The sequence below is a fragment of the Oncorhynchus gorbuscha genome, linkage group LG23 (assembly GCF_021184085.1).
Source record: "Oncorhynchus gorbuscha isolate QuinsamMale2020 ecotype Even-year linkage group LG23, OgorEven_v1.0, whole genome shotgun sequence".
In the NCBI taxonomy this organism is placed as follows: domain Eukaryota; kingdom Metazoa; phylum Chordata; class Actinopteri; order Salmoniformes; family Salmonidae; genus Oncorhynchus; species Oncorhynchus gorbuscha.
The window spans coordinates 54,878,332-54,904,559 of NC_060195.1; the positions used below are offsets into that span (position 1 = coordinate 54,878,332).

The following is a 26,228-nucleotide window of genomic DNA, read 5'->3' on the forward strand; positions in this document are numbered from 1 at the left end:
AAGTGAATGCTTTTTATTGTTGTTGCCAAAACCTGTTTCCACTCAGGCCGAGCAGGGGCACATAGCAAATCTGCTTTTTAACATCCTTATTTCTAATCTATTTAACGTATATTTTAATGAAAGGTGGACTCAGCGATATGACATATATGCAGAAAGTAAACTGCATCGTGGGTCAATTTCTGCAACAACTGAGAGCGTTGAAGCGCGAGGCTCAATTTCTCCGCTGTTTTGGTCCTGTGGCTACCACGCTTTACACAGTGTGAAGCGAACCCGTGCAAAGGCGCAGATACTGTGTGAGAGCGAAGTGTTTGCATCTCGCTCATCTCAAATCTCAATAGCTGTTAGTGCTGTTTGTGGCAACGTCATTTCATTGAGTCTACCTTTAATTTTAGGTCAATATTTCATAGAAATCTGGAACGCTGGACAGAGACTTTAAATGTTATCTGGACAATCCCTAACACTATCTCCACATGAGGTGGTGCTGGGGTGCTACTTTGTGTCATATCAGCCTCTTGCACCTGTGCTACATGAGAGCCAGATAATCTCCGCGTGGATTACCTGTCCTTTCTGCCTCAACAGGGAGCAAAACAAACAGAAAATAGAGTGAGAGAGACCTTCTCAAGAATCAGTTTCCTTGCCAATTCAGCAGAAAATGTGTGAGATGGAAATGTGGCACATATGTGTTTTTTTTGTTGCCCGTTACAGTTGTAAATTAATGAATGCATGAAAATTGACAAATGAAAGAATGATGCTGGGAAGTGGCTCTGTGTCAAGGGGAAGTGGGATTAGTGGAGAGAACTCTTCATGCTTTCCCCACTTTCATGTTGTATCTGCAAATTATGTTTCAGGGAGTTAAGTCTCTAAAAGGTGAAAAATAAAACAGTTCTCCCTCCATGACCTTGACAGATGTGACAGCTGGGAGATTTGTTGTAGCCCTCTCCTGTCTATTTCAGTTCATGGTATTGTAGAGACAATTCTCCAAAGTCCAAAACGATGCATCAAGTTATATTATTGTAAAAGACAAGGCTCTTAAGTTAACAACGGTAAATATACAGTATTATTTGGTTGTAGAATACGGTCAAAATGGAAGCTACTTTCTTGGCTTTCCAATAATATTTTGTCTATTCAATTGCACGACATTGATAATAGAACATGGACATAAACTTACGTTCATATAGCTTCAATTTATATTTGTTATACCTTGTGCATACGTTTGTAACATCCTCCCCCCTTTATTTCCCACCTCCTGACTTGGATACAGTAGTGGTCCATCCTTTTGAACATATTTTTCATTTATCACAGCTCATTTGCTCTGACGATGATGATCAACCTCCATTACCCACCTAATGGAGCGGTGGACCCGACGTACATCCAGCACTAGTACTTAACAGATGGTAAGGAAACAGACAGAACTCTACATCAGCAGTGTTTATCCTCCCTTCCTAGCCCCAGCCCCATGCCCTGCACAATAAAAACTAAACTTGAGTTCCTAACAACATTCAGTTCCTATAGCAGCATTCCTAAGAGCAGAAGGACATCCTCATCAGCAGTATACCACCCGCACTATAACCATGCTGCTGTGTTGGCCTAATGTTAGTTTTGGGAGCATCTCATTCTCAACTGCAAAGAGTGGTGATACAATGCTGACTTCTACACAGTAGTTTGGTCATTGGTCAGCAAAAGAGAAAGCTACAACAGAATGAACCAGTGTGCCATGCAAATAGCCTTAGAATAGATATCAGATGGCACATTACACGTTGCTTAGTTGTTTGTTTCATAGAATAAGTCTCCTGAGACTTGAAGAACCGCAGCCAATGCCAGGCTTTCTGCTGAGGCTGCAGAAAGAAACACATTTATACCATCAGGCCACGTGAAACAGATGCCACTAAACTGTTTCATTTAAAATACAAGGACAGCATTAAAAGGTCTTTAGATTAATTAACTGACACAAACTGAAGATAGGCGACTTGCAGTAGAAACAATAAAATACAATAAAAAACCTGCATCATTGAAAAAAAGATTATACAATCTCCAAGTACGTTATTTCTTTTTTACAAAGAAGGATGCCAAATTCTACGTTGCAGAGCTGACCTTGGCATGAGGTGATGTGAATGTCAGCTCTTGGCATTTGCAATCAGGAGGTAATTGTTTGGAGACATTACGTGGCATTTAACAACATTTCAGATAACAACATGAGGTTAATTAACTAGTTCTTTGCAAAATATCTTACACTTTTAGAAGTGTAAAAGTAAATATTTAATGAGACAACATTGTTTTTCTCGAAATTTGAAGACATTTATTTATATGGCCCAATGTCTTCTTATATGGTTGTTGGTAATGGTGGCTATCCAATATCCAGTATCCACTTCGCTCACAGGTATCATTCTATAGGGACCACCCATCTACCATGAATCATTGATCTAAGGCTGCGTTTACACAGGCAGCCCAATTCGGATCTAATTCAGATTTGTTTTCACTCATTTGTCTTTTGATCCATCAGATCAGCTCGGTTCTATTCCAACAATATCAGAATTGGGCTGCCTGTGTAAACACAGCCTTATGTCAACAGGATTGGGCTACCTGTATGAACTCCAGTCTACCTTCCACAGGGAGGCAGGTGATGCCTGGAATGTATAAGGTCTACAGAAATTCTCTAGCTGGATTTGAAAACCTCACAGCATTCACATATACTCTAGGGATGACATATGGGATTTCTTAGATTGTTCGGCTTTATCCAATAGTCTCAAGTGGTTGTTTACTGTATCTGGCCACTGTTTTTTTCAACACCACAATGGCCAATAAGGGAGACATCAGGTAATGTACAATATTCATATTTTTTTTGCCTGGCCAAAAGTCTGAAAAGAAGCAGACAGAATAATTAAAAAACAGACCGTCTATTTATTCACGAGTATACTGTGTGGGTGATAGTGTGGCGGCTAAGATTTGCATTTTGACCTTCTTGAGACAATTACAGGTTTGCCCTTTCTCCAGTGTGGCTGTCCAGTGACGGGAGAAAGACATCAAATGCCACCAGCTTGCACCTGCTCATGTGTAAGAGGTTGACAGATATCATTTTAGTCTCTTTCTTACTAACATTATTATCTTAGGGCAGAGTGATTGTCAAATGTCCATACTGTGTTTAGGTATATGAAATGATGGGTAAAATTCATATCTAGAAGTCATTGGAGGCTGCTGGGGGGGGCTCATAATAATGGCTGGAAACGAGTGAATGGAATCGAATCAAACCATGTGTTTGAACAAAAAATATAAATGCAACATGTAAGGTGTTGGTCCCATGTTTCATGAGCTGAAATAAAATATCCCAGAAATGTTCCATACGCATACAATGCTTATTTCTCTCAAATTGTGTGAACAAATTTGGTTTGTATCAGTAAGTGAGCACTTCTCCTTTGCCAAGATAATCCATTCAACTGACAGGTGTGGCATATCAAGAAGCGGATTAAACAGCATTACCATTACACAGGTGCACCTTGTGCTGGGGACAATAAAATGCCACTTTAAACATTTGCAAAGTATTTGACTTTTCCCACATTTTGTTAGGTTACAGCCGTATTCTAAAATGGATTAATTCGTTTCCCCCCTCATCAATCTACACACAGTAACCCAAAATGACAAAATCTAAAACAGGTTTTTAGAAATTTTTGCAAATTGCAGCAAAGTATTCAGACCCTTTACTCAGTACTTTGTTGGAGAACCTTTGGCAGCGATTACAGCCTCAAGTCTTCTTGGGTATGACACACCTGTATTTGGGGAGTTTCTCCCATTCTTCTCTGAAGATCCTCTCAAACACTATCTGGTTGGAGGTGGAGCGTCGGTGTACAGCTATTTTCAGGTCTCTCCAGAGTCTGGGCTCTGGCTGGGCCACTCAAGGACATTCAGAGACTTGTCCCGAAGCCACTCCTGCATCGTCTTGGCTGTGTCCTAACGGTCATTGTCCTGTTGGAAGGTGAACTTGGGAGCAGGTTTTCATCAATGATCTCTCTGTACTATGCTCTGTTTTATCAGATAATCTTCTTTCTCATGGCCTGAGAGTCCTTTAGGTGCCTTTTGGCAAACTCCAAGTGGGCTGTCATGTGCCTTTTATTGAGGTGTGGCTTCCTCCCAGACCAAGGCCCTTCTCCCCTGATTGCTCAGTTTGGCCGAGCAGCCAGCTCAAGGAAGAGTCTTGGTGGTTCCAAACTTCTTCCATTTAACAATGATGGAGGCCACTGTGTTCTTGGGGACCTTCAATGCTGCAGACATGTTTTGGTACTGTGCCTTGACACAATCCTATCTCGGAGCTCTACGGACAATTCTTTCAACCTCATTGCTTGGTTTTTACTTTGACATGCACTGTCAACTATGGGACTACATATAGGCAGTTGTGTGCCTTTCCAAATCATGTCCAATCAATTGAATTTACCACAGGTTCACTCCAATCAAGTTGTAGAAAAACCTCAAGGATGATCAATGGAAACAGGATGCGCCTGAGCTCAATTTCGAGTCTCATAGCAAAGGGTCTAAATACTTTTGTAAATTTCAGTTTTACATTTTTTATAAATTTGTTAACATTTCTAAAAACCTGTTTTAGCTTTATCCTGATGGGGTATTGTGTGTAGTTTGATGAGGGAAGAAATGTATTTAATCCATTTTAGAATAAGGCTGTAACGTAACAAAATGTGGGAAAATGGAAGGGGTCTGAATACTTTCCTAATGCACTGTAATTGAATGTTAATTTCTCTACCATAAGCCTCCACCATTGTAATTTTTGAGAATTTGGCAGTATGTCCAACCTACCTCACAACCTCGGACCACGTGTACGGCGTTGTGTGAGTGAGTGGTTTGCTGATGTCAATGTTGTGAACAGAGTGCCCCATGGTGATGTTGGGGTTATGGTATGGGCAGGCATAAACTACGGACAACAAACATAATTGCATTTTATCGATGGCAATTTGAAGGCAGAGATAACATGACAACATCATGTTATCTCAAGACATTCACCATCAGCTGGTGAATGTCTTGTCATTCACCAGCTGCCATCACCTCATGTTTCAGCATGATAATACACAGCCTCATTTGTGCATAATATGTGCACAATTCCTGAAAGCTGAAAATGTCCCAGTTCTTCCAGGGCCTGCATACTCACCAGACATGTCACCGATTGAGTTTGTTTGGGATGCTCTGGATATACGTGTACGACAGCATTGTCCAGTTCCTGCCAATCTCCACCAATTCGCACAGCCATTGAAGAGGAATGGGACAACATTCCATAGACCACAATCAACAGCCTGATCAACTCTATGCGAAGGAGATGTGTCGTGCTGCATGAGGAAAACAGTGGTCACACCAGATACTGACTGGTTTTCTTATATGAACTGTAACTCAGTCAAATGTTTGAAATGGTTGCATGTTGTATTTATATAGTTCCAATAATACTGCTCCAGTCATTACCACAAACCTGTCCTGCCCAATTAAGGTGCCACTAACCTCCTGTACAGACGTTTATCATTTTGAGATAAGGTTATTTTGAGATTTATAGCAGATGGCTTTATTCAACTGAAGCAAGTTTGACATATCGTGGGTCAAGATGCTCATTGCATCTTGCTTTCAATAGTAAAAAGCACAGTAATCATAATAGCTTTAATTCACAAACTATTCTTTGTCATATTCGACTGCAATAAAATTATATGGAACGTATTTTTAAGGTTGATGTGTTAGGTTACTGGAACTCAGAAACCCCAAACTCGCCCATGTCTGAGAAAAATCTGTCTTGAACAATCAAAATCCATCATGAACTATCCCCGACATGTTGCTTTATTTTATTGGTTGAAACCGTCCACAATAAACTACTCTACTTCCGCGCGTTTGGTTTGAAATTTGGGAACTGACATTTTTGGAGAAACCAATCATCACAACAAGCACATACATGGTGTATATGTTATGGCCAAACGTTATTGTAGGAAATCTATCTTTTGTTTTGTGGAACATGCTAAACTTGCCTAACTAGTTAGCAACGTAGATTGCTAGCTAGCTAACAGTAGATAGTTATCTAGGTAGCCTATGTGTTCAACATCACTGCTATCTCAGCTAGCTAGTAAACGAACCTATTTTCACTCCTGCAGGTGGAGAAGTGATGACACAGGTATTACAACTATGTGTGTTTGTGTGTTGTCATGGTGGTCTCAAAGGGGGACCAAGTAATTCGATAACACCATATAACGTTGACTGGGGGGAGGGTACAGTAGGAGGCTGACACACCGACAGCCTTCTGTCAAATAGAAGATGGAGCAAGAGGAAGGCTTAGAATTTCTTTATCTCGTCAGGAACAGACAGCGTGGTGTGTATAGCCTAAAGTGTATAACATACTGAGGAAATGGATAGGGAGCACACAAATGATGTGTTTCATTCAAGAGACAAGACATACGTGTTTCTGTGGACCTACAGCCAGTTTCAGGTAGATCTCATATTAAACATTGTATGAATTTTTTAAATAATTGGGAACAATCTGCATCATACTACATCCTTTGTGTGTTGTATTGAAATGGACTGTGTGATTTGGTGGTTTTGCTGTGTGTTTGGACCTATCAGCAGGAGCAGACAGAGTGGGATGCTGTGAACAGACTCCTCCAGCACCATGGGTTCAAGCCGGTTCACTTTGCTGATGTTTCTGGCTAGTTTTCTCAATGTTATTTAGTGAGGCAGTGGTCATGGTACTCAAACAATATAGGCCTATAAGTAAAAATAACTGGAAAGAAAATGGACAATAAGATATTCTACTTTAATGTGTGTCGTCTTGCTCATAGACTTGGTTCTTCTGGAGAAGAAGTCGGCCTGTGACATCAGGACTATGCTGCGGGCGATGCTTACAGACTTGGAGAGGAGACAGACCTTGATTCAGGAGCTCATCGAGTCCAACAACCAACTTAAGTAAGTAGTTATAAAATTAATATTAATTAGTTATATTTATCATTTTAGACACTCACGTACAGGCAGTACATTGCTTTTCCAGTATGTAGGAAACCTCACTTCTTGAAGACTAATATTTTTTAACCCCTAGTTACTTGATCCTATTTCTAACCTCTCAAAACATTCCTCCATCACACCCATCACCTTATATGATTTATTAGAATAATCTCCATGTCAGAAAGAAATATGTTTTTGGCAGGACTGTTGTTCATCCATCTACCTAATAATATAGACCCATGATCCTGCCAGCTGTTGTCACACAATAGTCTTAGTGGACATGAGTAGTAAGCCTAATACAGTGAGACAGAGAGGGGTAAGAGGTAGACATGGGGCCGGCTTACACCAGCTGCTCAGCCAGCAAGTGTTAACCGTGGTCAGTGGTCCTTCTGTAGCTCAGTTGGTAGAGCATGGCGCTTGTAACGCCAGGGTAGTGGGTTCGATCCCCGGGACCACCCATACGTAGAATGTATGCACACATGACTGTAAGTTGCTTTGGATAAAAGCGTCTGCTAAATGGCATATATATATATTAACCATTGGGGCGTGACAGAGGGAGATCACCTGGCCTGAACATCAATCTATCACCATGTTAAGCCTGTCTGTCAGAGACCCTCTCTTTAGCCTGGAATTCAATCTGATATGGTATTTTTTCCCAAAACATCCGTTCGGATTCCAGGCTACCTCACTTAAGCTTCTCTCCTGGAAAGATAATTGATGGTTTTTGACTATGTTTTTCTAGGATAGGTTATTGATGTATCTGACGAATCAATATATGATTGAAAGTTGGATTTTATATTTAATATTGCCCAGTTGATCACTTGAATAATTATGTATATTCTCTTAACCATTATCTCCTGCGAAAGATCTTCTGTTTGATATGTACTAATCCCAATTAGTTCAATATGGCCCTCAATTTTTATTATCCAATAAAATAGGAGGGTGGCAGGTAGCTTAGCGGTTAAGAGCATTGGGCCAGTAACCGAAAAGACACTGGTTCGAATCCGGAGCTGACTAGGTGAGAAACCTGTCTATGCCCTTGTGCAAGGCACTTAATAATTGGTCCTGTATGTCGCTCTGGATAAGAGCGTCTGCAAAATGTTCAAATGTAAATGTAGGATTACATAGGATTTAATAATCCTATCTAGCATTTAGTAAGGGTTAATTGTGTGTCCCAAAGGAGTAGTAAGCAATGCTTCGAAGTGTGACATTTCTGTCTTTGTGTTGCTTTACAATTATCTGTATTGTATCAAAATCCATTAGACCTGCCAGCTTTAAGTAAAGTGTTACCGGTGTTTGTTCCAGAGAGGAGGCTCAGCAGCACGTTAGCCGCGCTGCCCGTCAGTCCCAGAGGGTGACCGAGTTGGAGGGAGTTCTGGACAGGGTGAAGAGCAAGCTGCAGGACCTGGAAGACAGTTACATTGGCAAGGCCACGCAGCAGCACAGCAAAGTGCACCACCTTCAGCAGGACAAGAGAGATGCACAGGTAGGTGGTGCCCTGGAAATAGCCAGGGCTGGTTTACCGGCAGACACAGATTAAGTCTAGTCCTGGACTAAAAAGCACTTTCAATTGAGATTCTCTATTCACCATGCTTTTTAGTCCAGGTCGAGGCTTAATATCTGTGTCTTGGGAACTGGCCACGAGTTGGACACTAATATTTTTTTCCCGACAGCACATGATATCCCCTGATTATACTGTAACTTTCTTGTTTGTCTTTTCTTGTTGTTGTTTTGTTTGTCTGCTCTGCCGCTGGTAGAAATGGTGCCAGGGCCTGGAGCAGAAGCTGTCTGAGGAGAGAGATGTGGTTTCCCAGCTGCAGAGGAAGCTCTACTTCACTGTGACAGAGGAAGAGAGGCATTTTGCTAGGCAGCACAAGGTGTTCTGGCAGATCCACAAGAGATCAGCTCGGCCCAACTCACCAGTGGACCAGCAGTAAGATAAACCGCTGCTGTCGTTAAGACCATAGATTAGGATTGATAATACAACATTTTACCCTTGGTTAACTAAATTATTACAGATTTATGGCTAGAAGTTATAGGATTTCAAAGACCTTTCTTTTCCATCAGGGTGTTGGATGTAATTGACATCTATGAGGCCCAAATGGAACAGCTCTGCGATGATGTCAAGTAAATATTGTATAGACAATCTTATTTTCAATGTTTTGCATCATTTTTATGACAACACCCTTTCTCACTAAGACTAAAGAAAAGTAGATGGATGTCACTAACCAACCTTTACTTCTTCCCTCAGGTCCCTCAAAGCAGATTCTGGGGGATCACAAACATCTGACCAATCGCAGAGCAGCATGAGAAGCACCACCGGAGTCTCCCCCAATCACAAAGCTCTCCTGAAGGTGACTTCCTGTACTTTTTTAACATGATGAACACCAGAACTCTTCATGGTTCTGGATGACTTGTCTTGAACAGTGTAACAACTGTTCCTCTTCCCCTTCATTCCATGATCTTAGTTCTGAATCTTACTTCTCCCCAATAGTCCTATCAGGAACAGTTAATGGACACCAAAGCTCAGAGGGAGGAGCTTAGGAATGAAATTCAGCAGTTGAAGCAAGACTTGGAATCTAGACCCACAGTAAAAGAGCTGAAGTCCTACAAAGAACAACTGAGATGCATGGACAGACTTATTCAGCAGAGTAACATGAAGTGGGGGAAAATGACTGTCATTCTTCTTGGATATGACAAGCACCACAGCTTAACCTCCTAGTTAACCTCTTCCTTACCTTAACCTAGAATGCTGCCTGTCCTATTGGTAGTCATATCTCCTTTACCTCCACCCCAGGTCTGCTCAGGAGTTTAAAGAAGAGGGGAGGGCTGCTCTGAGTAACCAGAAGGTACTCCGTTTATCTCCCCTCGTCTAAAGCGGGAGCGAGTATCAACTCACTTTACATTTTTGATTCAGACTTTGTTGGACTATTTATCTTACCTGACTTTCAGGTTCTGAATGACATCAGAGCGGTTTTGACTACTTCCTGGGCTCCACTGAGGCTCCATAGACCGAGGCCATCAACCAGCCATCCCCTGTCCAACAGGGCCTCAGAGATGGTCGAGTTTGACGAACTCCTCTCCACTCTGGAGATGTGGGCTGACCAACTGGCTTCACTGAAGGTGAGAGCTGTCTTTAAAGCGCATCAAACATGTATGGAGCCAGGTCCAATAGTCCAGTGTCAACTTGCCCTGTCATTGAAAGCCAGAGTTTAAGAACTCTTCATATCTACAACATCTGTTGTCTGTGATATGTATGGCTAGAATAGGCTTCTTTAACCACGTCTGTTTATCATTGTCTAGAGACCCAAGTCTTTACTTGTCTGTCTCTCTCTGTGTGCTTAGGACTTGCACTGTGCCCTGAGTCAGTTGATACTGAGACTGTTACCATGGCAGCCAGCAGGTGCTACTAGTCTTATGGAAAGTGTTCGAGTGGAGGACCTTATGCTACTGGTGGACAGTCTGCTAGAGGATACCAACTCTGGGGAGGATGAGGTTGGTAGTCCTGGCTTACAGCAGTGGATGGAGTAACCATGGAAACTACAGCTCAACTTTAGATGAGGCAAAACATACCTCAGATCATTTCTCATGTACAATGTTTGTGATACAGCGATATTCTCCAATTATTTTTCTTTACAAAAAATGTATGACAAGTTGTGTATAGGTGAAAGCCTAACTCTATGTGAAACCAACTCTAACCAGTTGCTGAGGAGCCCCACTAGGAACACACTCCAGTCCATGGTGTCCCACTTCCAGAAGCTGTTTGATATAACCTCCCTCAGCGGAGTGTATCCACGTATGAACGAGGTCTACACCAGGCTTGGGGAGATGACCACCGCTATGAGGAACCTCAGGGACATCCTGGCCCTGGGTAGGACTGTCTGTCTACAACTCATTTGAGCTATTCTACAGCACCATTGGCACATACTGTACTGGTCAATTCATGTTCTCCAGAACATAACACTGAACAAAAATTAAAATGCAACGAAATCATTCAATTGAAATAAATGAATTAGGCCTTAATCTCTGGATTTCACATGACTGGGAATATAGATAAGGTATCTGTGACCACCAGATGCATAACTTCCCATTTTAAGGTGCACCTGTATAATGATCATGGTGTTTAATCAGCTTCTTGATATGCCACACTGGTCAGGAGGATGGATTATCTTGGCAAAGGAGAAATGCTCACTAACAGGGATGTAAACAAATGTGCGCACAAAATTTGAGAGAAATAAGAATTGTGTAATGGAACATTTCTGGGATATTTTATTTCAACTCATGAAACCAACCCTTGACATATTGCGTTTATATTTTTGTTCAGTATACATGGTTGAGGGATGTAATTCCTTTCCCACTTCTAACAATTTAATTTCAGATGACAGAGCACCCCTTAGTGAGGTGGTAAACCAGGTAGCCAGTCTGGTCAACTCCCCAGAAGCCACGTCCGGCCACGAGCTCCACATCCTCCTGGGAACCAGTGATATTGACAGGTACAAGCAGCAGAATGTATTTTGTTTTATTCTGAGTAATGTTGTTAATGTCATAAAATTTGCCTATTGCCTGGCGTTAAATATGTGTGTTGGTCAGTATTATTTTGAAGCTAAAGGAAAATGTGTTCTTCCCTGCATTCTACTTTTTGGTTCAGGAGCTGCTCCAGACTCCAGGTAGGGAAATGTTATTACCATCCAATAATGCATTTGTTTGAAATCGTTTACTGATCATGTGGTTATTAGTACATCTATTTTGGTTGATCTTACAGATGTTGACTGTCTGGATGACATCATGCCTGTTCTGAGGTCACTAGAGTCAAGAGCAGAGTAACACCGGTGCTTTGTAATTAACAATGCCTTTATGTTTGTGTATTTGATTTGGAGTGATTTTATGGCGTTCTACTTTTGATATGTAAATTAACATGAATTAATACCTCTTCCAACAACAAGATCTCAATTCATTAGTATAGTGAAATAACAACATGACATGTATGTATGTATGTATGTATGAAAAAACACAAGTTTTATTTTTTAGTGATATAAACCCTTCTTTCTCCACACCTAAGAACAAACCTCAGTTAATATGAGTTAAGAAAAAAGCTGTGGACAAAAATATTGCAGGTAAGAGTTATTTTCAGAGCTATCCATTCTGAGGGGGGGGGGGGGGTTGGTAATTATCATGCCACACGCACAACGGTTCTTTACAAAGTCAAAACCACTTGACCTAGTGTTCCATTTAGATAGATCATTGACCAAAAAAACAAAACATGGTTTCACTCTTCAAAAATGAATTCCCATGTCAGCAGCTGCTTCATTCTTTGGCATTTGAATAAAATACTAGTAAGGCACATAAAAATGCATAAAATAAGTGTTTCTTAAAAGTCATATCAATAATACCTCAGTATATTGGAATGTAACACGCGGTGGGTATAACTTCGCTCTGGTCCAGGTCATTGGCGCGCGTTCATCCACTAATGTAACATGAGGTGAGGAACGTGTACTAATGTCCTGGATCAGAGCTAGGTATTTCTAAACATGGAATCTATCCAGAAACCCACAAGTCTACAATAATAATGCATGGAATAAATATCAAGCTATATAAAACACACACTACTGGTGAATAGCATATTTAAAAGACATGCAAATATATATTCTGCTATCTGCAGAATTAAGTGAAGGTTTACAAAACATTATCTGATATCACATTTAAAGTGAATACTCAAGACAACCCGGTAAGAAAACGAATTCCGAGATTGGACAATTAAATACATCTTGAATGTCAAACAAATTGTATTTCTGTTTGGTGTAAAGTACAGTATTTTCAAAGGATGACCTTGATCATTTGGCGCCCTCTAGCTGTAGAAGTGAAAAGTAATACAAAAGGGTTACCAGTCTTAAAGAGCCTTATCAAATACTCTGGCTGGAATTTAACTAACATTTGTGATTTGACTAATAAGGCACACAACGACGACTATCGGTGAATGTATTCCATTTTTGTATTTATTTGTCTTCTGACTGATGTGAGGGGGTCTTTGTCCATTTATTTCTTCACATGAACCCAGAGCTAAAGGAGACCCAACGAGAAAGAGGAAATATAAAATCACTCAATTGGCGAAATGTGTCAACACATCTATACTCCTTAACTAAGCTTTCCTATCAACTGTCAAATCAATAGTTTCCTCTTATCTAAAAACACAAACTGAAATTTTCTTTATACCCTATGTCCCTCCCTATCGTCTCACTGACTTCACAGGTTTCTGAAGCAACAGTTGTGGTTTTGGTTAGTAGCCTCGTCACAAGTCAAGTTAACATCCTTAGCTTCCATTTCTGGACTCCTGTCAATCAGAAATGCAATCACACTGATTAACTAAAATGGCTGTATAACACCTGCAGTCCACACACAAAATATATCATTCTGGTGTACATTAATTTTTGTTAGTCTCTGCAAATGCAACATGAAATTGAGAGGGGAAATAAAGTTTGAATAGGGGAAATAAGTTATGATTGAATGTGATTGACAATGTGTAATAGAGCTTTGAGCTGTCCCAAAACATTTCAGGAATAAACATCTTGAAAGGAATTAAACAGCTGTCCTGAAACATATTTTACAATATCATACTTCTTGCGGTGTTTGTTCTTTTTGCAACCATTTAGGCCTGTGTGATTAAGTATCAAAACTTGTGTCTTACTTTTTACGGTCTTTGTCCTTCTTGAGGTTGGCGTTAGTGTTGAAGGACTGGCCTTGGAGCAGCTCGGCAGCTGCTTTCTTCTTGCTGAAGGTGTTAATCTCGTCCTCTAGAGACCTTCTCTTCTCATCCAGCTTGCTCTTCTCCTCCGAGTGCAGTCTCTTCAGCTGCTCAAACTTACCTTGCAACTGAGGGAAAACGTCAAACGCCAATGTTTTTAATAGCTCAAATTTCTAGTGCTTTTCTAAAACCCAAAGACACTTCTCACATGGATCTCTTCAATCAAAAATACATTAATTTATTATGAAAGATCATTGAAGATGGTTTTTCTGTGATGACTTCCACTACATTTTTTTGTTACAAATCATGAGTCTGAAAGCCACGTCTAGGCCTATGTCTCTTGCTGACCTGTATAGCATGCTGTCACAGTAGAACACTGTGTGTGTGTTCAGTACCTCTCGCTCGGCTTCCTTCAGCTCAGTCTCCTTTTCCTTGACTCTCTGGACAAACATCTGCCTCATCTCCTCCTCTCGCCGCTGCAAGTCTCCCAGGAACTCGTGGCGCTTGGCTTCATAGGTCTCCTGCAGGCTGCAGACACAATTTCATACAAATATACAGCCTCCTCTCGCTGTATAATGTTAAATGTTTTTTCACAGACCTTTTCAATCTATGCAGCTTATCTAGTTATCACAGGCCCAAAATGATAACTGTACGCGCACACACTGCTCTCTCCGTACCTGACTGGCTTGCTCTCTGGGTTTGTGTCCGTGAATCCCATCTCCTCCAGTTTGCAGCGGCGGTAGAGCTCGTAGTGGCGCGTGTGGGTCTGCTCCCTCAGGTCCTCCATGTTCACACAGATCAGCATCTCCCTCAGCTTCACAAAGTCACAGTGGTTCTCATTCTCCACTGAAACAAGGACAGGCAGACATACCTTTACCCCCCCTGGCATTTGTACTGCAGAGCCATAGACACTTCACTTCAAAGAAAGAACGCTGTAAGCCTGAAGCCTACATGGTCAAACAGGTTTACCTACCTTGCACCACACCCCAGGGATACTGCCGAGCTTTGACCATTTTATTTCCAATCTTCACCTCCTCTGAGCTCCCCACAACAGCAAAAGGCAGGATACCCTGACATTAGAAAATAGATCATAGAAGACACTGAGTACATTTACATGCACACTCAATATTAAACAGATTTCGGCAGTAGGATATGTATTGCATCAGTCATGTAAACACCTTACTCTGCATATCTTAATCTGAGTACGGTCAAAATTGAAGCATACGATAGGGTTGGGCGGTATATTCTAATTTACTATATACCGGTATTGATGGATGGACCGTTTACTTTCTTCTATAACGTTATTTCAATGTTTGGTTTGTTAAATGTGATATGCGACTCGTCACTCTCCCTCCCTCTCATCAATATGTTGATAACGATGCTGCTTTCCACTTTGCTTCTTAATATTAATCAAAATAAAACAATTGAATTTGTCACATCCACAAGCGTTCTATAATGACAACTATTAGTCTGTATATATTACTGTCTGCAAATGTTTTTATTGTTAGCCACTGGCTAGCTAATAAATGTACTGAGTCAGAGAAAACATAGCTAGCTAATACACCCTGATACCAGTGCTGGGGTAGGCCTAAATCAGCATGTAGTTTGTGCAACAGTATCTTCTAAATCAGAGAGGAATAGGTGAGGTATGAATAAGTTATCTGCGCATGTGCTAGCACCAGCCAAGCGAGCCTCCCTCTTTAGCGTGAGTGAAGTGAGTTTGGGGGAAAAAAATGAAAGTAGGAATATTTGAAGTAGTTCTCATACAAACTTTAGAAGTTCGAACTCTTTCGGGGGAAAAAAAAAAACACGTCACTGTCGTGGAACATTTATTTTGATTGCATATTTTCTGTATTGCTCAAAGTTCTATCAGGTAGTCCATTAGGGAAATTGTTCTTCTTGCAAAGCATGTAAATATTTTCATCAAACTATCCACAATAATCGTGTTACTGTGTGCATGTAGCCATACTCACAGAGGTGCACTGTCTAGCACAGTCAAATTCACCACTGTGAGGAATGGAATTTGGCAGAGATCCTGAAAGATACCAAGGGAGTGTTCTACAACTCACATTCATGGCAGTGTTGATCTTAGAGACTGTCTCGTCGTCGGTAGGGAACTGGTAGATCTGGACACCGTTACTGACCAACTCACTCATGATCTTGATCTTAAACTTGTGGAGCTCGCTCTTGGAGATGGTGTCTGCTTTGGCGATGACAGGAATGATGTTGACCTACAAACACAGTTTGTAGACAGTTTGTCTTATAAATAATACATTTTCTTTCAGAATTGACATTCCCTCAAGAATCAAACAGGACATCATATTCATACTACAAGTAGAAACAAATTCCCTTTTGTGAAAGAACAGTACTGTAGAACACGACTTATGGGGCTCCCGAGTGGCGCAGCGGTCTAAGGCACTGCATCTCAGTGCTATAGCCATCCCTACAGACCCAGGTTCGATAACAGGCTGTATCACAACCGGCCGTGATTGGGAGTCCCATAGGGAGGCGCTCAATTGGCCCAGCGTCGTTAGTTTGCCCGGGGTAGACTGTCAAGAATTAGTTTAACTAGACAAGTCAGTTAACAACAAAGGTTAAAATAAATACATACAACTAAAGCACAGTCAGGACAGACTTCTGTGATTGCCCAATGTCAACATTATGGTCTGTCCGACTTGTTCAGTCCTGCCACACTAACACAGTAGTAATTACTCATCATGCAAATCCCAGTTTTACCAACCGCCATGACACTTCTTAAACTGCCCAAATACTCCATAAAACACTAAATAAAATTCAAAACGGAATTATACATTTAAACACAACAACAATTCTGAAAAAGTTTATATTTATAGACTAATGCTGTATAACTAATGCTGTATAACTGCCAGAAACAAAATCAAAAGAGAGAAAATGCAATAGTGACAGCTTCTTTTAGTTTTAGGCCCTCACCTTACTGTCCAGTTTCTTCATGGTGACCAGGTCTAGGGACTTGAGAGAGTGTCCTGAAGGGGCGATGAAGTAGAGACAGGCATGGATACGGGAGTCGTGGTAGTTGTGAAGGGACCGCTTGATCTTCAACTCCTCTTGTAGATACGACTCGAACTGGGTGTCAATGTAGTCCACAACATGCTGGTAGCTGCCAATGGAAACATTCAGAGAGGACATATTCCATCAGAAGTTGTGTAGCATATGTGGTAAAACAAGTGATTTGTGGTGTATAGAAAGACATAATAATGTGCTTTGTTTTGTCATTCAGCATCAGGGTCATATTCATTCGGGCATAGGCTACCGTAGCAAAACGTTTGAAACTGAACACTAAAACAAGGGTTTCTTTATTAAGTTTTTGGACACGTTCAGGTAGGCTGTTAGGTTTGGTGCCTAATGAATACGACCCAGGTATATCATGACTGCACTTCTCTCACCTCTCCTGCTTGTTCATCTGGTCCCCAAAGCCCACTGTGTTGACGATGGTCAGCTTGAGTCGCACATTGCTCTCCTGCAGGTCATAGGTCTGCGCTCGCAGCTTCACCTTGGGCTCGAAGTGAGACGACTCAAAGTTCTCAAAGTTAGTGTTGAACAGTGTGTCCATTAGGGTGGATTTGCCAATACCAGTTTCGCCTGCATAGTGAGGGAAATATTGTTTGCTAATCTTAGTGATAACATTGCTTTGGAAAATGAAAAAAAAAAAAACATTTTAGAGTTCCAAAGACATTGAGGATTCTGGGCATAAATCCAGAATAAATTTTAGAAATGAATTTAGAGGAAATGGACCAACATTTTTTTTCCCATCTAAAAAAGGGATTACTGGTCTACCGGATGAACTTTTAATGTAACATCACAACGATACTCACCAATACAGAGGATATTGAAGCAGAAACCTTGACATGTTGATTTGTTGACCAGCTGGTGAGGTAGGCTGTCAAAGCCAACATGGCCAGACAAGGACAGGGGCCGGGCATTTTTGTCCTGTTATAGGGAGACAGCCTAACATTAGACCAACTCAGTATATGATTATATCTGACTGTCTACAGCTTGAACTGGTTAACTAGGTACATAATCTTCTATTCCTATGTTTTCATTGTCTGTACACTACTTACCCATACAGGGCTAAATGTGTCTACAGTACACACAAACATTTATCTATTTCTATGAATGACACCCTACCTGACCTGTACCTTTCTTTACTGACACAGATTGTGGATAGACCTGGAAAGGCTGGAGATAGATGGCAAATCAGTTTAAGCAGCATACATTTGACTAGATTTTGTAGCTAGCACACAAAGTTAACTTTCACTGGCTGCCACATCGGCAAACTAACCCATGCTTTGGCAAACTAGCTAGACAGATCATGGCTAATTGTGGTCTATATGTATTTCATATATTCATTCTTGCTCAAAGGGCGTAAACAAGCTCCGGCAGTAAAACCCTACTTTTTAGAAACTCTGGTTGGAGCTACGCTGTTAGCCACATAGCTAGCTGGATAGTGAAAAAGTTACTGAATCAGTTCCAGGTCGTCTTATTGCAATCCTGCTGTGCAGTCGGTCAGATCTCACAACGCCAAGATAAATTTTTACCTTTCAGGATTACGCAGCGCGACAGCAGTAAAGACGACCTGGAACATAACCATGCTAACTATAGCAAGCTAAAGGTGCCGTAAGTTTTACAACTGTAAATATACATGATTTAGCGATGAAATTAAACAAAAATTACCCCCTGAGCAATATCCGACGTAGTCATCTCGGATTACAGGAGCTAATAGCTACAAATACTAGCAAGTTGTAAAGAAAATAGCCTCAACTAAAAACTTTGAAAAATCGACTACCTACGTAGCCACGAAAGGAATGTAGGCTTGCAAACTTTTTCCATGGCTGGGGATAGACGACTGACAGTTTGTGTTTAACAATATAAACGATATATCTTACAAACATATTAGGTACTACATGTTCTGATTTTGTGATATGTATTTATCAAATTCTGAGTACATAGTAGTTATTTTGAACTGCAAGATTGTTTGTTTACCATATAGCGACCCCCATAGAATGAATGGTATAAACCAATTTTCCGGAAATTCGTTGGACATACATAGTGTGAAACTAAGTAGACATTTTGGTTTTTTGCGCGACTTTGACTGAAGGGCCGCCAATTTAGATTCCAAAATGGCGTTTCAATGGTCACAGTTTCCCAACGTAGTGGTTGCTAAGAGGCGTGGACAGAGATACCTTTGAGGAGATGGAAAACGTCATTGGAATCGTATAACGTTCATTGTGTACGTTGCCCATGTTTCGACTATGGGCCGCGCGGTGCATTCCTGGGATTCTGGGACAAACAGTGAATGGGAGTCGACTGGGCGCTAGCTCAAAAACAACATTAGCATGAATTTAGTGAACAATAAGTATTTTCCGATATGTGAGGATTAAACTTGTTCTCTGAAATATCGTAAAGCTTTGGAATCGTGACATTACGTACTTTTCAGGAACATAGGCAGGTTTCTCAAATCACCCTGATTTTGTGAAGGGATTATGAGAAGATTAGTTTGCAACCACGTGATGCCGCATTACAAGTGAACGCGGTCGTTTGACAGTCTGCTGTTGGGGCGTTATGCCGCGTTCAAGACAACTGGGAACTCTATATCCGACTGATTTAAACGCTTTCAAAGCAACTGGGAACACGAGGGAAAAATCAAGCTTAGACTGGGAAAATTGATCTGAACAGCCATCGAACTCGGAATTCCAACTCTGACTTTCCGACCTTAAGATTACTGACTTCATGATTGGAGGTGGCAGGTAGCCTTGTGGTTAGAGCCTTTGGACCAGTAACCGAAAGGTTGCTAGATCGAATCCCCGAGCTGACAATGAAAAAATCTGTCATTCTGCCCCTGTACAGGGCAGTTAACCCACTGTTCCTAGGCCGTTGTAAATAAGAATTTGTTCTTAGCTGACTTGCCTATTTAAATCAACAAACAATTCGATCGCGTATTTTTCTGAGTTCCCATGTGTCTTGAAGGCTGCATTATACCACAGAACAATGAGACAGATATTAAACCGGGTGTATAAAATTCTCTAACGAAAATATGCAAATATATGCTACCTCCTCGCTTGTTCTTCCCGCCATGATTCATTTTCTCCCATTGGAAACGACAGGCTCTGGTCTATCTTGGGTTAGTGATACGTTCCTACATTCATTGCCCAACATGATTCCTATCTCCTCCTTTCTCTAATATCTCTGGGGTGGATCGCTGTTACCGTATAAATAAAACGGATAGACAGGTCTGCTTGCAAAAGAGGGTCCTTCCCGACTCAACTCTGGGTGGGGTGACGATTCTATTAATTTATATTCTGTATCAAAGAAGCACAACAAGGTCTGTGAGGATGATGTGATGGGACAACCGACTGGCAGGTGAAAACCGTAAATGTACGGGCTGATTTAACTACAGCTAATTTATAAACATATAACAGGGAAGATACTTTTTAGGTATATTAGTGGTTTGCCGAAGGCTACTTGTATGTATTTGTTTTAACCAGCTAATCTAACGTAATGGCGACCGAGTGCACCCAAGAAGCGGTCGTACAATTTCTGACTGAGCGAGGAGGGAGAGTGAAAAAACAGGAATTCATTGACTATTTCAAAGCTGTTTTCCCGGAAGACCCTGACCAGAAAGCAATTGTTCGGGAGAAATTCAAGGGATACGTGGACAACGTCGCATTTGTAAAGTTGGAGAATGGAGTGAAATGTGTGTGTTTAAAAAACAAGTATCGAGTGGAAAAAGACAGCGAAACAGGCACCTTTTTGGAACAAGATAGCAGCACCCCTGTCCTATCAAAATCATATAAGAACTTGATAGACGATTGTACACCACAACTGCATCTGTCAGCATCTTCTGCTGGGGGTGTGCGCTCTTGTGAAACCACTGCAAACGAGGAGGCACAACAAGAAATTTCACCTGGCTCGGGTTACGGAACTGACAATGCCGCAGGAGTGAGACCGCCTGACATTTCAGGAATTATATTGGAAGGTAACATTATAGAAAGAGCTGCGTCAACAAGGTCTGTAGTTCAGAACAATAGTTTACCAGACATTATGGGAAATGCGTTAGGCCTTGGTGGCAATGGAGAGCAGAAATTGACCAAGGAGGACCTTCAGACATTGCAACCGCATGACATACCGCAAATTGCAGTGATTGAGACGTCACCTTTACCTACAGCCGCGGATGGCTCTATGTTCCACTTACCCGGACGTCAATTCCCAACTAATGCACAGGACAGCCTGCTGTCCAGTCACCCTTCATCAGAGGACGGGGCAGACGAAGGCCATAATTATGATTCGCTACTGAGCAAATCGGGGAGTGACAGCAACACACCTAAAAGTAGCCATAACAACTTTATTGAGCTCATGATGAACAGCTCCCCCCAGGTGCGACGCAGCATGGTGTTGAGGAACTCCGTCTACCTGTCTACAAAGTACAGGGACTGTGCCCGGAGCGACAGTGACTCTGTCTCTGTGGTTTCTTCTACTACAGACGAAGACAGAGCTTCAGTCACTCTGGACCCGTTGGAACACGAATGGATGATGTGTGCATCCGACGGCCAATGGGAGAGTCTCCACCGCCTCCTTTCCTGTGAACCGAACCTTGCCATGAAGAAAGATTTTGTGACTGGGTTCACCTGCCTGCACTGGGCTGCCAAGCAAGGCAAACAAGAACTGCTGGCACTTATCGTGAACTTTGCCAAAAAACACACAGTACCCATCAACATCAATGCCCGGTCAAGTGCCGGCTACACACCACTACATCTAGCAGCAATGCACAACCATGTTGAAGTGGTGAAGTTACTGGTAGGAGCCTATGACGCAGACGTAGAGGCCAGAGATTATAATGGGAAAAGGGCGTGTCAGTATCTTACGAACAGTGTGGCCGTTGATATCCGTGACATCATCGGGGCGGGTGGTGGTGCCGACTCGGACTCAGAGAACACAGACGATGGGGGGCATTGGCGGTTGTCTAAAGTTCTCCAGTCTAATCTGATGCCCCTCAAACTGCACAATCACAGTGAGGAGGACACAGGTGATGGAGCAGGGCAGGCCAGACAGAAACCCTTGCGAAGGAAATCATCCCTTAGCAAGATGAGACCCAAACTTCAGAAGATCCGCTTCAGATCTTCGCAGATAGTTCACAGCACTTCGTTCCCAGCACACTGTGAGACAGAGGAGCTTAACGGGTCCAGGAAAAGCTCATTTAAATCCAGACCCATGTCAAATCTGTTTGGCTGAAGAATAGCCTCTAAGTACACCCGACAAAGAGCAAATCAACTACTACAGTGCAGAATGACTGACACAATGCGGTATAGTCTGATGTTACAAGTGTTTGTTTTTTGTGGCATAGGCCAAGTCTGTTGTTACACATACTTAAGGGTTTTTACCCCAGGCATTATATGAATATGCTGAACTAACAGAGTATGGTATTACATGATCTATTGAGTAACTGGCCAGATTGCTACCCCTGGTTAAGGCTAAATATTTCTGTCTTAATCCTATTATCATGCCGAAGTAGCCAAGGAGGTTTTACAGTTTGTCTGCTTTAACCCTTAACGTACATGTAAAGCTGGCTGCAACCAACTGGGCAAAGATGTCAGTTCAACGTCTAGTTTTGATTTACATTTAGTTTTTAACTCTTGCGAATTCAATGTGAAATCAACAAAAAATGTCATTGGATTTGGGTTAGAATTTGGGTGATTTAAAAAAATATTTATTTTTAAATATGAAATTATCTTCCATTGAAGATCAGAACCAAAAATACTTTTTTTTTTCATATCCAATCAGTTTCCCATGTTGATTTGACGTTTTCATATGACATTTTTTGGAGTTGAAATGGCATGGAAACAAGGTTGACTCAACCTGTTTTTGCCAAGTGGGAAGTGTTGAAACTTCCAAGTAATTTGACCACATGGTAGAAACAATGTAATTGATTTCACAATGCTTGGGAGCAAGTCTATCTTATTACTGTCAGACTGTTAGTGATGCTATGAATTTATTCTCCCTTTCCATTTAAGTTGCTTTAAGCTCTTTGAAACCGTTATTGATCCTGCGGTGGATGCCATTCAGTCCAGCTGAAAGACTTGAGATGGGAATTTACTTCCTCTTTGTTTTCAAGTGGAGGATTGGAGGCCAATGAAAAGGCCTCTGGTCCTTTAAGTCTGTAATCGGGATCAGTAGAGGAGCCTTCTGTGTCACAAGGTACGCTTTTTGTTGAGCGTATGGTAGGCCTGCTTGTGTGTAGTGCTATGATGAAAGATCAGGTTTCATAACTATTCACAGTCCACCTTGAATTACGCTATGCAGTTACACTCACTTTATGACCCTCTGATCATAGCTCCTTATTTTGAGTTGTCTAAGGCTGCAGTTGTCTGGTGTTAAGTTGTATGCTACCCTCTGATCTGTTATGCACCAGTGGTTTTCTATCAACAAGCTCCAGCTTGCTGACCCAGGAGAGCCTCTACACACAATAATAAGAATGTGAAAACATGTTTTTAGAAATGTTTGCAAATATATTGAACATTTAAATGCATAAATATCTCAATGACAAAAGTATTCACACCCCTGGGTCAATACTTTGTAGAAGAAACGTTGGATGCGTTTACAGCTGTGAGTCTTTCTGGAGAGCTTTCCAACTTGTGCCCATTTATTATTTTCTAAATTATTCAAGCTCTGTTCAAATTGGTTGTTGATCATTGCTAGACAACCATTTTCAGGTCTTGCCATAGTTTTTCAAGTAGATTTAAGTCAACACTGTAACTCGGCCACTCTGGAACATTCACTGTCATCTTGGTAAGCAACTCCAGGTTAGATTTGGCCTTGTGTTCAAGTTTTTTTTTAAACCTTTATTTAACTAGGTAAGTCAGTTAAGAACAAATTCTTATTTACAATGAAGTCCAAACCCTAACCCGGACGACGCTGGGTCAATTGTGCGCCGCCCTATGGGACTTCTAATCACGGCCGGTTGTGATACAGCCTGGAAACGAACCAGGGTCTGTAGTGACGCCTCTAGCACTGAGATGCTATGCTTGAAAATATGGAGAGTGGTACTCAGTAATGTTTCAGGCAAATCCAATAACACTTTGTATTCAGGACAAAATGTTCATTGCTTAGCCATTTTCTTTGCAGTATTACTTTAGTACCTTGTTATAAACAGGATGCATGTTTTGGAATAATTTTTATTCTGTACAGGCTTCCTTTTCAGACTATCAATTAGGTTAGTATTGTGGAGTAACTACAATGTTGTTGATCCATGCTCAGTTTTCTCCTACCAACTCTTTAACCATTTTAAATTCACCATTGGCCTCATGGCGTAATCCCTGAGCGGTTTCCTTCCTCTCCGGCAACTGAGTAAGGAAGGACGCCTGTATCTTTGTAGCGACTGGATGTATTGATACCCCATCCAAAGTGTAATTAATAACTTCACCATGCTCAAAGGGATATTCAATGTCTGCTGTTTTATTTTTATGCATCTACCAATAGGTTCCCTTATAGCCCTATTGGAAATGTTCCAAGTTCAAATCCCTGAGCTGACAAGGTTCAAATCTGTCATTCTGCCCCTGAACAGGCAGTTAACCCACTGTTCCTAGGCAGTCATTGAACTGACTTGCCTAGTTAAATAAAGGTAAAATAAAATGAATAGCCATGGGAAGTAAAGGTGCTGCAGCACCCCCTGAAAAAATGTTTAAATAATAATAAAAAAATGGAAGAAAATGTATTCTTCACAGAAGTGCACTGGGCCTTTAATAGTCCTATATTTGCAGACTGACATAGCCTTCTCCAGTGCATGCAACAATATTTGTTTTTGTGCAATGTTGCACTGAATTGTAACACTTGTTTTTTGCTAATATAACTGGAGTGTATATTTTCACATATTTAGCAAATCGTTGTCTCACATGTACTAGTCTAATTGTTTGTCTAGATTTAAGGCATAGTACTTATGGCATTGACTGTTTTTGGGGAATATGTTTTCTCAGTCAATGGTTTTTATCACTGAATAGCCTACAATAATGCTACATAGTTTACATCTGATTTTGATTTATTTTATTGTACAGTTTTGTAGTCTTGCCAAATTAGCTCTTACCTTTTTTATTCTGCAATGTTTTTATGTTTTTAAATCAACCACCTGCTGCTAATTCTGATATTCAAAGGGCTGGAACCAAATTTCTCTCTGTCTGTACATTACATTATATTGTTTTATAGCCCTCTTTGATTATCTAACAAAAAAATGTTAACCTATAAAACGATTGTGAGGTGTCAGATTTTGTATCTATGTTCAATACTTTGTCTTCAATAATGTATGCAAAGCTAAAGATTGTGTAGTTTGCATTTTTATCATTTGGAAACCGGAAAATAGCTGTGCAGCAACACTCCACATCCAACCTGACAGAGCTTGATAGGATTTGCAGAGAAGAATGGGATACAGGTGTGGCAAGCTTGTGGCGTCATACCCAAGAAGACTCGAGGCTGACAAAGGTGCTTCAACAAAGTACTGAGTAATAGCATAAATGTGCTATTTCAGTTTTTTTATTTCTAATAGTTTTGCAAACATTTCTAAAAACATCTTTTTGCTTTGTCATTATGGGGAATTGTGCGTAGATTGATGAGGGGAAAACTATTTAATCCATTTTAGAATAAGTCTGTAATGAACAAAATGTGGAAAAAGTCAAGGTTTCTGAATGCACTTTTTATCTATATATACTACCGTTCTAAAGTTTGGGGTCACTTGGACATGTCAGTTTTTGAAAGAAAAGCACCTTTTTTGTCCATTAAAATAACATTGTTGATCAGAAATACAGTGTAGACATTGTTAATGTTGTAAATGACTATTGTAGCTGGAAATGGCAGATTTTTTTCAATGGAACATCTACATAGGTGCACAGAGGCCCATTATCAGCAACCATCACTCCTGTGTTCCAATGGCACGTTGTGTAAGCTAATCCAAGTTTATAATTTGAAAAGGCTAATTGATCATTAGAAAACCCTTTTTCAGTTATGTTAGCCTGTGCTGGAAACTGTTGTTCTGATTAAAGAAGCAATAAAACGGTCCTTCTTTAGACTAGTTGAGTATCTGGAGCAACAGCATTTGTGGGTTTGATTACAGGCTCAAAATGGCCAGAAACAAAGACTCCTTCTTCTCAAATTCGTCAGTCTATTCTTGTTCTGAGAAATGAAGGCTATTCCATGCGAGGAATTTCCAAGAAACGGAAGATCTCATACAACGCTGTGTACTACTCCCTTCACAGAACAGCGCAAACTGGCCCTAACCAGAATAGAAAGAGGAGTGGGAGGGAGTAGGGTTCCATTTGGGACGTATCCCAGGCGATAGAGCCCAGACAGCAGAGAGAGAGTTGGAGGTCATCAGAGAACACAGGACTTTGTGGAATTGCACAGAGTGGGAGTTTGAAGTTGAAACGGCTGACGTGGAATGTGGATCAGAATGAGTCACCAGAGGCACGGCGCCCTTGCTACTCTCTTGCTATGTCTGTATTTCTCTCTT

At 41.1% G+C, this 26,228-nt stretch overlaps 3 protein-coding genes across 4 annotated transcripts; 2 read left to right on the plus strand and 1 right to left on the minus strand.

The window, feature by feature from the left end:
- The first annotated feature begins 6,259 nt into the window (after positions 1-6,259).
- LOC124010694 (centrosomal protein of 70 kDa-like) lies at positions 6,260-12,098 on the plus strand. Its single transcript, XM_046323345.1, has 12 exons — positions 6,260-6,454; positions 6,589-6,927; positions 8,269-8,449; positions 8,721-8,896; positions 9,031-9,090; positions 9,215-9,317; positions 9,458-9,663; positions 9,813-10,086; positions 10,309-10,458; positions 10,666-10,834; positions 11,342-11,456; positions 11,612-12,098. Exons 2-12 carry the CDS (start codon positions 6,782-6,784, stop codon positions 11,682-11,684), a joined length of 1,653 nt encoding a protein of 550 aa, XP_046179301.1. The 5' UTR covers positions 6,260-6,454; positions 6,589-6,781; the 3' UTR covers positions 11,685-12,098.
- LOC124010787 (septin-10-like) lies at positions 11,951-18,704 on the minus strand. 2 transcript variants are annotated; one of them, XM_046323448.1, is made up of 11 exons: positions 18,413-18,704; positions 17,867-17,917; positions 17,554-17,668; positions 17,125-17,320; positions 16,652-16,838; positions 15,772-15,933; positions 14,676-14,772; positions 14,380-14,548; positions 14,098-14,230; positions 13,646-13,830; positions 11,951-13,020 (listed from the first exon to the last, which is right to left on the minus strand). In XM_046323448.1, exons 1-11 carry the CDS (start codon positions 18,437-18,439, stop codon positions 13,005-13,007), a joined length of 1,338 nt encoding a protein of 445 aa, XP_046179404.1. In that variant the 5' UTR covers positions 18,440-18,704; the 3' UTR covers positions 11,951-13,004. The 2 variants fall into 2 exon arrangements, with proteins under 2 accessions (XP_046179404.1, XP_046179405.1); XM_046323449.1 differs by lacking the exon at positions 17,867-17,917 and having other exon boundaries at positions 18,413-18,688.
- LOC124010786 (ankyrin repeat domain-containing protein SOWAHC-like) lies at positions 18,615-23,498 on the plus strand. The gene has a single exon (XM_046323447.1). The coding sequence runs from the start codon at positions 20,237-20,239 to the stop codon at positions 21,965-21,967; it is 1,731 nt and encodes a 576-aa protein (XP_046179403.1). The 5' UTR covers positions 18,615-20,236; the 3' UTR covers positions 21,968-23,498.
- Positions 23,499-26,228: the final 2,730 nt, after the last annotated feature.